The following is a 13,488-nucleotide window of genomic DNA, read 5'->3' as shown; positions in this document are numbered from 1 at the left end:
TTCCTAGGACGTCCCACTCAATGTCGGCGACTACCTCATCATCCTCCTCCTCCTCATTGTCGTCATCATTGTCTGCCTCCTCTCCTCGCTCCTATGCCTGCAATTTCTCCTGCTTCTTCTTCCTCTCGACCTCCTTCGTCTTCTTCTCCCACTCGACCGCAGTGCGATTCACCATCGCCATGAGCGGGTCCTTCGGTGGCAGAGCCGAGCGATCCATAAGGATGAGCCTCTTTGGCTAGTCCCGCTATCTCAATATTAGCATCAAGGAGTTAGGAGCTCAATTAAAAAGGAGGCACGGGGAAAGAGAACTTACAAAGTCGATGTACCCCGGTTCCGGCCGCATTGGGGGATGCCCCGGCACTAGATACATGAAATCAAGAATGAAGCCAGCATCGTCCTTCGAAGGCTCTATCGCCTCCTTGATGCGCTGCGCCACTTCGGAGGGGGAGAGCGCTTCATCAGCAAGCGCCGTTCCATCGAGTGACGCTCCGGGCGCCATCAGGTATAGGGGAAGCACGCGACTCATCAGTGGCACCACCCTCCGCGTATGGTAGGTGCCGATGATCCCTGACCCCTTCATGCCCCTCTCCTTTAGAATTTGGAGGGCCATGAAATGGTCCTGGATTTTCTTCTTGTCTTTATCTGGGACCCCCCACATCCTCCATGATTTTGGGACCTCTTCGATGAGGCGTCCAATGAACGCTGGCAAGGGGGCGGTTGCGTCGTTCTTGACGTAGAACTAATGTGAATGCCACCCCTTGTTGGAGGTTGATAGACGCATCGACGGGTACTCGTTGACCCGGTTGTTGCGGAGCGAGATGCCGACACATCCCATCGGCACGCTCAGCTCTCGCTTTTTCTCCCACTTCTTCAAGAGGGTGATGACGAAGAAATACCACCATAGGTCGAAGTGAGGACTAATCCCCAAGAACCCCTCACACAGGGCGATGAACGTCGCAATGTGCTAGACCCCATTGGGAGTAAGGTGCTGCAACTCCACCTTGTAGTAATTCAGCAGCCCCCGAAGGAACTTGTGGGCGGGGGTGGTGAATCCCCACTTGTGAAAGCGAGCGAAGGACACGACATAGCCTTCGGGCGATGACGGTGCGTCCTCATTGCCGGGCAGCCGCCACTCATCGACGGTGGTCCATGTGCAAAGGAGGCTACGACAAATGAGGCCCTCCAGGCGCTGGAGGGTGACATCGGATCTACACCACGCCTCCATTAGATGATTGGGGTGGTTGGGTGCGAGCTTGACGGCGGCTGCGATGCTGGTTTGGGTGGCTCAGGCGATTGACGGTGGAGGTTGTAGATGCAAAGGCGAGGAGGCAAACTATGGAACCCTGGGGGTGAACCCCTTGGTGTTATAGGGCAATGGATGAGAGAAGGGCAACCATCCGCCTAGATCTCCACGCTTGCCATGATTCACCACCACGTCACCACGCAGGATATGTGCCCCCAATCCCTATCCTTTCCCACCGAAGTCGCGTCGAATGTTTTGTCTTCCCAGGTAGACCAGGACTCTTTTCCCACAAAAGGGGTACGGGTCAAAAAGCGTTTCTCTGGCCCGCTGGGGCCCAGGAGTTCGAGGGCTGGCCCAATGACTTCGACGGCCGTCCCAATGAAGGATGGGCCCACGAGCGGCCAAAACTCAGGCGCACGAGCCTCAAGGGAGTCTCGGTCCACAATCGAGCCTTAACCGGGCTGACCCTGCACCAATCCCTACGAACGGGATACTAGGGTTCCCTTTATACTATCTAGCTGTCAAAACATCAAATCTCACAGCCATACCCATGAAGGGTCTGAATTACCCCTCGGGCGATTCTATCCGAACCACCCGGGGGCTCGGGGGCTACATCCGACGGGTGCGCTCGCGCGCACCATCTGGCGAATCGAAATACCCCCCGAGCGATTCTATCCGAATCACCCGGGGGCTCGGGGGCTACACTCATCGGGTGCGCTCGCGCGCACCCTCTGGCAAGTCAAAATCACCCCCGGGCGATTCCATCCGAATCACCCGAGGGCTCGGGGGCTACTGTCGGGGACCTAATATCGGGGTACCCAATGAGGTGGAGCTAATAACTGTCAAACATTGATGCTTCCGAATAGACAAGAACGCAACTGCACTTCTTGCCCGTACGACCGAAGGTTGGCCACGCCTCACCCGGCCCCTGAGGGTTGGCTCCGCCTCGCCCGACCCCCGAGGGCTGGTTCTGCCTCGCCCAACGTCTAGGGGCAGACTCCGCCTCGTCCAACGACTAAGGGCTAGCTCCACCTCGCTCGACGTCTGGGGGCGGGCTCTGGCTCGCCTGACGTCTGGGGGCGGGCTCTGGCTCGCCCGACATCCGAAGGCTGGCTCCGCATCGCCCGACGTCTAGGCGCGGGCTCTGCCTCGCCCGACGTTCGAGGGCTGGCTCCACCTCGCCCGACGTTTGGGGGCAGACTCCGCCTCGCCCGACGTCTGCGCCCTACTCCTTCATAATGACAAGCACAGGGTAAGACAAGACACTCAAGTCAACCATAGTCCCGAGGACCATACCCTGCCCGCATGTAGGAAAGTACCGTCAGGATATGATGGGACGGGCGCTTTAAGCCCTTCCAGGCATGACAGAGCCCGAACAGTGTTGTAGGTGTCGACTTTTGTCTTACAATGTTGTGGGCGCCGCCATCAGCCCTCGGACGCGGATCCTAACATAAGCATACGACAACCGCTACGGTCTAAGAGGAAACTCATGTCATCTACAGTAAGGAACGTGGGGGCCTCTACGCCATCTGCTTCCCGTAGGGTAGTGGCTCGGCGCCCTGGCGAGTAGGTACATATCATGCTAGAAAATTGATAAAGCCTATAAATTCTAACTAGAAATGCCTGTTGAGCCTTCACGTTAATGCTCACCAGGTCCATTAAAAAGACAAATTATAGAACTTCTGAAGAAAAAAATACAATTATATGGCCATCTCTTCAGTACACTCTAATATCATTGATAATAATAGCCAAAGGATATATTACCCATCTCTGCTATTGTGTAAAACAACGTAAAGTTTAGCCCATGAATCTAAATTTAAATTAGCCACCTATCTAAAGTCAAACTAAATTGACATATAATTATCTACCTACTATTATGATAGATAATCTATGCAACTGCTTAAATCAACATCTAAATTATCACCGCCGTCAGTATTTAGAACAACCATAGTTTATGTTAATGTTTAAATTAGATATGTGTTCAAAATACATAGAGGTGCTATGAAAAGGTAAATCAAACTGTGATATGCACGGAAATATAGACCAATAATTGATACGGTTATCACCATCGTGTCTATTGTGTTAGAATATGAGCAAAGTGAAAAACGTGCAATTAAATGCTTACACCTCATAAGATTCGAACCCGTGCGAGAGCACGGGTTGACGGACTAGTTTTATTTATTTGAACAACGGAAGGAGAAATGACCAACACCAAACTTGTAGATTCTAATGAGATATGCAACTTTACAGTTGATGACTTTTTTATTTGAAATTATTTATTGACTCAAAATTCTGTTTGAAGTTTTCATATTTTGAAATTTTAAATTTTAATTTTTTCACATGAACTCGGACGAGATCTACAACTTTGTGGTAGACGACTGTTTCATTTGAAATTGTTTGCAGTCCAAAAATTTTGTTTGAAGTTTTTATATTTTGAAATTCCAAATTTTCTAATTGTTCGAACGAACTTAGATGGAGAAATAACCCAAATCTAAGTTGTAGATCTCGATACGATAGATTATTTTTAGAAAAATTTGGTACCAAAGTTTAATTTATGATAATTTTAAAACTTCTTTTATGATTAAAATACAATAAAGTGTAGATAAATACTTTAACGCATATAAATATTTATCAATAAGTAAATTTAATGTATAAAAGTTTTCACAAATACCTAAAGAATAAAGTTCTTGTTTTTGGCCTCTCAACGTTCGCCTTTGTCTCAACCGTCAAAACCATTAAATTTTGACCCCGAGGCGGCTTTGAGTGGTTTTGAGATGTCTCTAATGTCAAAATTAAACGGTTTTGATAGCTGAGATGCACAAATTAGACGGTTTTGTAGTTGAGGGTTAAAATGAGATAAAAGAAAGAGTAGAGGGGCCGAAAATGTACTTAATCCATTCTTTTAACTACACAATTCTAAATCTTATATTATATATTTGATAGTCTAAATGATCTGAAATAAAAGATTGTTAACTGCAAAGTTGTACATCCCGTTGAGTACTACAACTTCAATGTTTATTTTGTCTCCATTCAATATTGTTAACCATCTCAAATCCAATATGAGAACTTATGTTATATATTTTGACTTGTAAATAATCTCAAATTAAAAAGCTGTTAACCACAACAAAAAATGAGATCCGTTTGAAGTAAAAAAATTTGATATAAAATTTATCTTGATCTGACCTCATATGAAACTTATGATTTTTTTTTGTCCGAAATAGCCTATCCTTACCGGTTCAAGACACGAACCGGCGCTAATAGGTGGCTACCACACTGGCGGACATTGATAGCGTCTTCTATGCTAGTGTTGTATTTTGTAACCGATAACACAAGCGTATATATCATAGAAACATTTATGGAGAAAATGAGAGGTTGACCTAGAATGACCCTGGCATGGTTTGTGGTAGACGCTGGGCTCCACCCATACTCCCACGCGTGTGCGCACTGAGGCCACCCTTTGTCACAAGCTTCAAAATATACAACCACATGAATGCCTTGCAGCTTGGCCCTGACTCCATTCAAATGCTGGATCTACTACTGAGTACTGACCGACGTGTCTTGGGAGATTCGTGCTATACCTACCGCGACAAAACATAAAAAGGAGTACTCAGTGTGACGTAATAGACCAGAAGAGCATAATAATTACATCATCTCTATGAGAGCTCCAATTCCATGTGCGTCCAAATTCAAATGAGGCGGATGCTAATTACAGAAACTAGAGGACGAGGAAAATAATGACAGAAATTAGATATTCCAATTTTAAGGAAGTAAATGTGGGAGAAAGAAAAATAGAATACGAGTGACAAAAGCGGTAAAGAATGTGGCTTCTGTGTTGCACTGGGCAAGGGTCTGGCCACCCGGACTAGTGTTGCAACAGCCCAGGATTCAGTTGCTAGTCGCCGGCCCAGATGAGCAATCGGCGAGCACACCTGCTCACTATGTCTGCTGTGGAGCACCGGCCTGCTAGTCACTAAAGCTGGTAGTTGTAATGTGAGTTCGATGCATTTAGGAGTAGGACTGTCCCATTTCTCTCTGGCTCTACTACTATCTTATGTGGTACTGGTACATCACATTGAAAGGCCGGAGGGGCCAAAGTCCACAGGGGGTCAGTCAAACAAGCCCTAAAGAGAGGTCATCTATTCATTGAAGCAAACATTTTAAACTCTAGGTGACTATATAGTACAGATTATGTAGTGACTATATATCGAGTACCGTTATTGGCAGCATATATAGTGCAAAAAAAAAACTCCCCCTGTCCATGACACACAGCATAGTTTCCAAATATATTCGGGTAATGGAGTATATGTAATCAACCGAAAAATATATAATTAACGGAAGGGTGGTTGGGGTGGTCATCCGCCTCTTGCCTCAGCTTCTCTTTCAGTTTCATTTCCATCTCCTCGTCGATCTTTTCCTTTCCACGATGAAGATAGACAGACACTCTCCGAAGGTACGGGAGGTGGTCCAGGGACAGGTCATCGGTAGTAAATTCACCTGGGAAGAAATCCTGCAGGCGGATCCAGAATTCAAAATCTTCAAGCCTGGGCATAGCTCCTCGTGGGAACATAGACGGCACAGTTTGAAAACCATAGAATCTGCACACTCTTGCGCATGGGAAGGCATCAGGGCCAACCACGAACCTTCCCAGCACTTGTATGTTGTTACCGGACACACGGACTACCAGAATACGAAGAGCCTGCAGCATCCCGAGGACGTGGATGTCCTCCCTTCGCACCTGAGCCACCATAATATCCAGGGAGGATAGAAGGAGAAGCGATCCAGGATAAATCCATGTGGGCAACAAACTAGTTTGTTCAATACGAAGGTAGGACAGGTTGCCTAGGGACTCCAGCGAGCCTTCAAGATTCATCACCCCGCCGTCTGAGCTTATTGCTAGATGTTGGATGTTTTGCAGTTTACCTAGGGACTCCACTAAAGCTTTGCATATGCCCTCATCATCACATCCTGTTTCCTTGCCCAATTTCAGCTGGACAGTAAGGATCCTCAGTTGCGTCAGATGGCCTAGCTCTTCTACAATGTGCGCAGAATCAACAATTGCACACCATATCACTTCTAACGATGTTAGATTCCTCAATCCATCTGGCAGGCATATATTCCAATCAAGATCCAGACACATCAATCGTTTTAGCCCAGCAATACTCGATGGCAATTCTATACAATTAGTTCCAGACAAGCTCAATGTCTGCAGAACCTGTAGCTTCCCGATCTCCAATGGGAGCTCACCATCATATCCAGTACCTCTTATCCCTAGATACCTCAGGTGAAATAAGCTCCCAACAAAACTCAAATTTTGATGGTCCCCAAGATTGCAGCCATTGAGATCCAATACACGAAGAAGACGATGGCATGAAAGGGATGGCACCGGATTAATTATAGCACCATTGAAGATAGTAAGTGACCTTAGTTTTGACATGTCCAACGTAGGCCAAGTAGTATTATGGAGGGACAACCTATGAACCTTGCCTCCCCAAGATGATGTGTTTTGCTTGGTGTCACCTAATATAGTTGCAACAAAATTTTCTTCTCTTGACAGGGAACAAATGAGATCAAGCACCATATCATGGACATGGCAAGCCAAAGGCATACCATCCATATCCATCTGTGCTGGCTGGATCAGGCTTCGATTTATAAGCTTATAGAAGTAACTCTGTCCAAGCTCAAATAAACTTTGGCCCCCTTCTCCAGGTGGAACAAAATCTTCAGCTATCCACCTCCATATCAGCCGCCCACTGTTAATCTCGTAGTCTTCTGGAAATACACTTAAGTATAATAAGCAGGTCTTCAGATGATCTGGTAGATCATAATAGCTAAGAGATAATATCTTTCTCATGTTTTCCATATCAGAATTGCCTCCAAGTCCGGAACCAATAGACTCACAAAACTCATACCACTCTTTTATATTTCCCAACTTATTTGCCAAAAAACTTGATGTGGTAATGATAGCTAATGGCACGCCTCCACATTTCTTAATTATGCCTTCAGATATTTCCACAAATTTTTTAGGACATTTCTGTTCAGAGCCAAATATTCTCCCATAGAATAATTCTTTAGAACTCTCATAGGGAAGGGGTTCCATGTTATAAGAACAACCAACTTTCATGGCAACATCATGCTTGCGGGTAGTTATGACTATTTTGCTTCCCAAGCTATTGTCATACAGAGCATATCTTATTATGTTCCACGATGGTACATCCCATATGTCATCAATAACAATGAAGTACCTATAAGCATGGAAATGAAGGAGTCATATAGTTTCATGAAAAATACATAATAACTCATTCAAGATTACACGAATTGTTGGTTAGAGGGAAAAACATTCGAAAATACTATCCAGGGATTAGATAAGAACAAAAAGAAATGAAAACTAAAATATTTAATTTTGTAATAGATTCAATCTGCAGGTTATAGATTTCTCAAATGATTGTTCAACTTTTAAAATAAATTAAAAGGCTCTAAGTAAGAATATGACTACCTCTTATCCTTGAGGAACTCTCGAAGTTCATCGATTAGCTGCCTTTCATTCAATATTGTCAAATTTAATTCGGTGGTGTAACGTTGCTTGTCCAGATCAATAAGAATGTCCTTTAAGACTGTTTTCAAGTCTGGATTCCGGCCAACAGGAACAAAAGCCTTGAAACGGACATCCTGACTAAGATTCTCATACACAGCTTTAGCAAGAGTAGTCTTGCCTAACCCACCAAACCCAACAATAGAGACTATCTTCGTCTCCATGTCTTCCGCTATTGATGTCAGCAGTTTTGTAACCTTATCCCTTGGCTTTCCTATGCCCACCAGCTGTGACACTTTTGTGTACAGAGCCGAGATCCGTGGATCAATACTTGTTGTAGCAGCAGGCTTGGCCACAAGATCATCGATCCTATACCTTTTACGCCGCTCTGTTATATCCTCAAGTTGCTTCTTGATATCTTCAATGGCGCAAGAAATTTCATGTCGAGCCTTGCCCTTGCTGAACAGGTCTCCCATGTACTTCATGGCGTGCTTGAACTTGCTCGGATCAGCCTGTTCTTGGCCGTCGACACGCACGAGGAAGGTGTCGAGTATATCTTCCATGTCGTAGGATGCCTCCCTGACCTCGCGCGCCCAGACCTTGTCCTGCTCGTCGAGCTGGTCCCATGGCACTGCCGCCACCTTGCGGAGGGCGGCGTGCATGCTCTCAAGCTCCCAGGAAAGGGACTGCACTTGTTCCCTAACGCCCTTCTGCAGCTTGTACTCGTCCTTGAGCAGCTCCAGCAGCTTGGAGGGGAGCAAGCTCAACGCACCCGTGACCAAGTCCATACTCAGGGGCTCACAAGATGATTAACCAAACACTATATTATGCTGGCAATTTGATAGGTTGCAAAGTTGTAGTGTGTTATGGGGATGCATGTCACCAAGTGCTTGTAGAGTTCTCTTGTGTGTTCCAGTTGCTATCCCCCTCCGCTTGTTTCTTTTCTTCAGTGCAACAACAGATCAAACTGAAACAAGTAAACGAAATTGAATGTTCGACCTGATCCGAAAAAAAGACTTAGGACAAATGTTTATAGTTCAACAACAAAGACTTGAACCTAATTAATATTTTTTTTTCGATCAATAACCTAATTAATAAAATTTGTTCAGCTAAGTAAGATGTTCTTGTTTCAGCTCAAAGTAGAAACATACTTAGGAGTTAGGAGTGTTCTCCAAAAGAAAAAGCTTCAACTCACCAAGGTGGCCGTGGGAGGAGCTGGAGATGAGTTGCATCGATGGTCGGCTAAGACATGGAGCACGACCAGCTTGTTTTGCTGCATTATGGCCAGGGATAAGAGCCGCCGAGATAATAAAGACTTGAACCTAAAATTTGTTCGAAGCTAAGTAAGACGTTTCTGTTTCAACTGAAAATGGTAAGTATTTTTTTCCAAATGATGAGAAATGCATCTACTCACGACGGTTTAGAGCCCACCAAGCAGGCTGCGGCCAGCGATCCAGACAGAGGACTTGCGTCGATGTGTGCCTGAGACCAAGAGCGCACGCGCCGGCTGAAAACACAAAGGGCATGCACTCCCTGGTTCCTATGCAAGCATCCTCTCTTATAGGCATCCACTTCCCATCCATGTAATTGATTGTGAAAATTTTGCATTTTAATCCTTTTTGAAAACTTTTTTTACAAATAGACCTCTGGCAAAACTTTTTCCGAAAATGGGCCGAAAGCTCGGCATCTTAGGACCTCACGCCGAGGTACGAGACTCGGCGTTCCGTGAACTCACGCCGTGCCTTTTGCCACGTCAGCTAGGCCTCCGGTCGCAACGTCCACCGGGGCAATGGGCCCGTTAGGGTCGGCGTTGGGTCAATTAACTCCGAGGCCCATAGCTCGGCGCGGCCCGACTCAATGCCGAGATCTGGCTACTATAGCCGCGCCGCGGCCCCTTCTTCCTCCCCTTCTCCATTCTGTTCTTGCCCAGTTTCTTTTCTTTCTCTTCCCCTCTCACCTCACGAACCCCAAACCCCAAATGCAGCTGTAGGGAGGCCAGATCGAGGTTGTGGACACTTCCCCAAGGTAATCCTCCATCCCCTCTTCCATTCTATCTGGTTAGATTCGATTGCATTTGTGGTTTTGTGTTTGGATAGTAGGCTTGGTATGCTTTTTTATGTTATTTATGAAATGTATGTGTGAAATGATTGTAGGTATGAAATGTATGTTTATGTGGTATGGTAGCTTTGGTTGGTTTGCTGAGTTATGGTTAGGGTTAGTTGTTTAATGTTGTAGTAAAGAGGAAATGTTTTTTTATATGTTTTTGGCTATAATTTAACAAGGTGTCCTTATTAGATTTGTGTTTTGCGTAGATGCGTAGGTACAAGTGGGAAAAGAGGGGTCATCCCAAATCCGTTTACTATGGCGTGTCATACAAAGATGCACTAGTCCCTCCAGAATTACCAGTTCCTATGTGTGACTGTGGCAAACCAGCTGGTGTTGATCAATCTAGGCATGAGGATACTGCTGCACAGGCCTACTACTGCTGCAGCGATTACCGTGTAAGCGAGCTTGTTGTTATGTTACTAATTTGCTAGTATTGTGTATTGTAATATACGGCGCTATTCACGGTGTTATTGTGAACCTTAGGATTGTGAGGCGTGCTATTTCTTCCGGTGGATCGATGGCCCCGACAAAGTTGACATGAGGTTCCTTCTTTTTTCTAAGTTGTGGGGGGCAGTTCCACACGAGCAATTCAAGCGTTGGGTTCCACCACCTCCGGACCATCCACCACCACGAAACGGCTTGAGAACCCCCCACTTTGCAAATGCGGAGGTGCAGCTGAGATTGATTCTAGCGAGGGTGTTCCCGAGTTTAGATGTGACAACAAGAACAGAGTAAGTAATTGTACGTTACCTCTGAACCATTGATTTGCAATCTCCTGGATAACTAATGAACATGAACTTATTTGTGTAGTATGGGTCTCGAAAGTGCTTGTTCAGTGAGTATCTTCACGGAGCAAAGCCGCGTTGGCCCGAGAGAAAGAAGGATGCAGTGGACGCACCTATGGGTCGTGTTTGTCAACGTTGCCCATGTGGGGTTGTACAACTAAACAAAGCAATGCAACTGAATCTACACGGACAGAATGGAAGAGGGGAGGGAGGATTACCTCGGGCGCGCGTCAGTAGACGAGATTCGGCCTCCTAGGCTGTCAGTTGGGAGTTAGGGTTCATGGGGCGGAGGGGGGAGAGAGAGAATAGATGGGGCAAGCGGTTTAGAATGGAGAAGGGAGGAAAAAGGGGGCCGCGGCGCGGGCTTAATTAAGTGCCCAAACATCGGCGTCGAGTCGGGCCGCGTGGAGGTATGAGCCTCGGCGTTAAGTAACGAAGCGCCGACGTATGCGGGGCCCGGATCCTTAGACCGGAGTCCAAGCTGACGTGGCCAAATCTCGGCGTCAGTTGACACCACGCCGAGAAGCCGACCTCGGCGTCAGGTCCTAAGACGCCAACCTTTCGGCCCATTTTCAGAATACGCTTTGTCAGGGGTCTATTTATGAAAAATGTTTTCAAAAAGGATTAAAATGCAAAATTTTCACTAATTGATGCAGAGGCAGCACATGTGCCATCCCAGTGACTGCACATGTACTACACCGACGACTTGACTCAGCTGCCGCAAGGGACGTCAAGATGCGTCCACACATCATTGCTCCTTTTTTAAAACCTTGTGCTGCTTTCCATGACAACCAGCACCGCGCAAGTCTTCACCTAACCCAAGAGGGCGATTTTTGGCGGGTCACTTTTGGCTGGTTGGATGTCTTTTTTTTTCAACCGTAACAGTGTTTTCTCTCATAAAATTTCAGCCTAAACAGTGTTTTCAGCGTAAACAGTTCCGAATTTCATCCCAGCCGAACAAGCTCTGGTCGTAGGAAGCATCCCTAACCTCGCGTGCCCAGATCTCGACCTGGTCGTCGAGCTAGTCCCATGGCACTGCCGCCGCCTTGCGGAGGGCGGAGTGCATGCACTCGAGCTCCCGGGAGAGGGACTGCACTTTCACCCTGACGCCCTTCTGGAGCTTGTACTCCTCCTTGAGCAGCTCCAGCAGCTTGGAGGGAAGCATGCCCAACGCACCGGTCACCAGGTCCATACTCAAACCGTTCTCAAGATTAACCAATCACTCTACTACTAATCTGCTTGGAGGGGATGCAGGTGATCCCGCTACTCACGGCGTTTCTTTTCTTCAGTGCGGCGGAGATCAAACTGAAACAAGAAGAACAACTTTCAAGTTCGAGCGATCTGTAAACAAGGATTTAAAGCAAAATGTTTATAGTTCAACAACAGTGACTTGAACCTTTTTTTTTTTAAAAGCTAAATAAATTGTTTGTGTTTCAACTGAAAATGCTTCAACTCACCAAGGTTGCCGTGGGAGGAGCTGAAGACGAGTTGCGTCGACGGTCTGCTAACACACAGCGCGACCAGCGTGTTCGGCAGCAACGCAGACAGTAGCGTGATAAGGCGACTAGTAGTGGGCTGATGAACAAGCAAATAAGTTCGTAGAAGATGCGTCCACACATCATTGCTCCTTTTTTAAAACCTTGTGCTGCTTTCCGTGACAACCGGCACCACGCAAGTCTTCACCTAACCCAAGAGGGTGATCTTATTGATTTATTATGCTAGCACCACCTAACGTTCCTCTATGGCTGTATATATAACAACAACTTGGCGTATGATTCCTGCTTTTAAAAACCTTGTGATGCTTCCGCGAAAACCGGCACCTTGCAAGTCTCCATCAAACTGTATATATAACAACAACTTGGCGTATGATTCCTGCTTTTAAAAACCTTGTGATGCTTCCGCGAAAACCGGCACCTTGCAAGTCTCCATCAAATGTCCAAACCCAAATAGGACCTAAAGATTTGTTACTAGCACATTTGTTTCAAAAAAAAATTGTTACTAGCACACTGAGGCTGCAGCGTGCCGCTCCGTTGACGTCTACTCCCATCGGCGTATATATGAATATTTGAATATGGAATTTGCATAATATAAAAACTCAACTCCAATACCACCTCTCTGCAGTAGTGTGCACTGAATGTATGTACGTGCAGCTAAGGCTGCTTATATATATATATATATATATATATATATATATATATATATATATATATATATATATATACACACACACTTACTAAGTGGTTTACTATAACATTATGGTAAATATCCCCATGTATTATAGTAACCCAACTATCATAAATATGTATTGATATTATCATAAATTAGTACATAAAATTATCGTAAATGGAGGTGGCTACAGAATAACTTATTTTATAGCTGGCTACTGAATAATTAGCTTTTTTTATCTATATTTAATACTCCATGCATGTGTCCAAAGATTTGATGTGATAAAGAGAAAGTGAAAAAACTTACAATCTAAACAAGACCATATTTTTTCAACCATAGAACGATGTTTTTCACTCAAACAAATCACTCCTATAAGCCGTAGCAGCCATTAGGGGACGCTGAACTGCTATAGTATTCGGTTCATTTGCGGTTGTAATCTTCAGCAGAGTTAGTTTTAGTTTTTTAGATAATAAAGAATATAAAATCCAGCCTATATATTGGCTTGGGATATACAAGTAACGCTCCTGTAAATATAACAACTTCACGTATGATTGCTGCTTTTAAAAACCTTAAGATGCTTCCGCATAGACCGGCACCTCGCAAGTCTCCGTCAAGTGACCAAACCCATTTAGACTGTCTCCGGTGACCCATAAGGGTAT

The 13,488-nt window shown here is 45.5% G+C and overlaps 1 protein-coding gene across 2 annotated transcripts; it reads right to left on the bottom strand.

The window, feature by feature from the left end:
• Window positions 1–5,380: 5,380 nt before the first annotated feature.
• Window positions 5,381–9,292, bottom strand: LOC136538415 (disease resistance protein RGA5-like). 2 transcript variants are annotated; one of them, XM_066530384.1, is made up of 4 exons: window positions 9,187–9,292; window positions 8,968–9,094; window positions 7,737–8,739; window positions 5,381–7,485 (listed from the first exon to the last, which is right to left on the bottom strand). In XM_066530384.1, exons 3-4 carry the CDS (start codon window positions 8,558–8,560, stop codon window positions 5,553–5,555), a joined length of 2,757 nt encoding a protein of 918 aa, XP_066386481.1. In that variant the 5' UTR covers window positions 8,561–8,739; window positions 8,968–9,094; window positions 9,187–9,292; the 3' UTR covers window positions 5,381–5,552. The 2 variants fall into 2 exon arrangements, with proteins under 2 accessions (XP_066386481.1, XP_066386482.1); XM_066530385.1 differs by having other exon boundaries at window positions 8,968–9,045; window positions 9,187–9,270.
• Window positions 9,293–13,488: the final 4,196 nt, after the last annotated feature.

Source organism: Miscanthus floridulus, chromosome 2, assembly GCF_019320115.1.
Source record: "Miscanthus floridulus cultivar M001 chromosome 2, ASM1932011v1, whole genome shotgun sequence".
NCBI classification, from domain to species: Eukaryota; Viridiplantae; Streptophyta; class Magnoliopsida; order Poales; family Poaceae; genus Miscanthus; species Miscanthus floridulus.
Note: the sequence above shows the minus strand (reverse complement) of the source record. Positions and strands in the feature narration are given on the sequence as shown.

Excerpts from the sequence above, each read along its gene's own strand:
- LOC136538415 (XM_066530384.1), bottom strand. The coding sequence starts at position 8,560 with ATGGACTTGGTCACGGGTGCGTTGAGCTTGCTCCCCTCCAAGCTGCTG. Across the intron at positions 7,486-7,736 it reads GAGTTCCTCAAGGATAAGAG|GTACTTCATTGTTATTGATG; the intron begins GTAGTCATATTC and ends CCATGCTTATAG.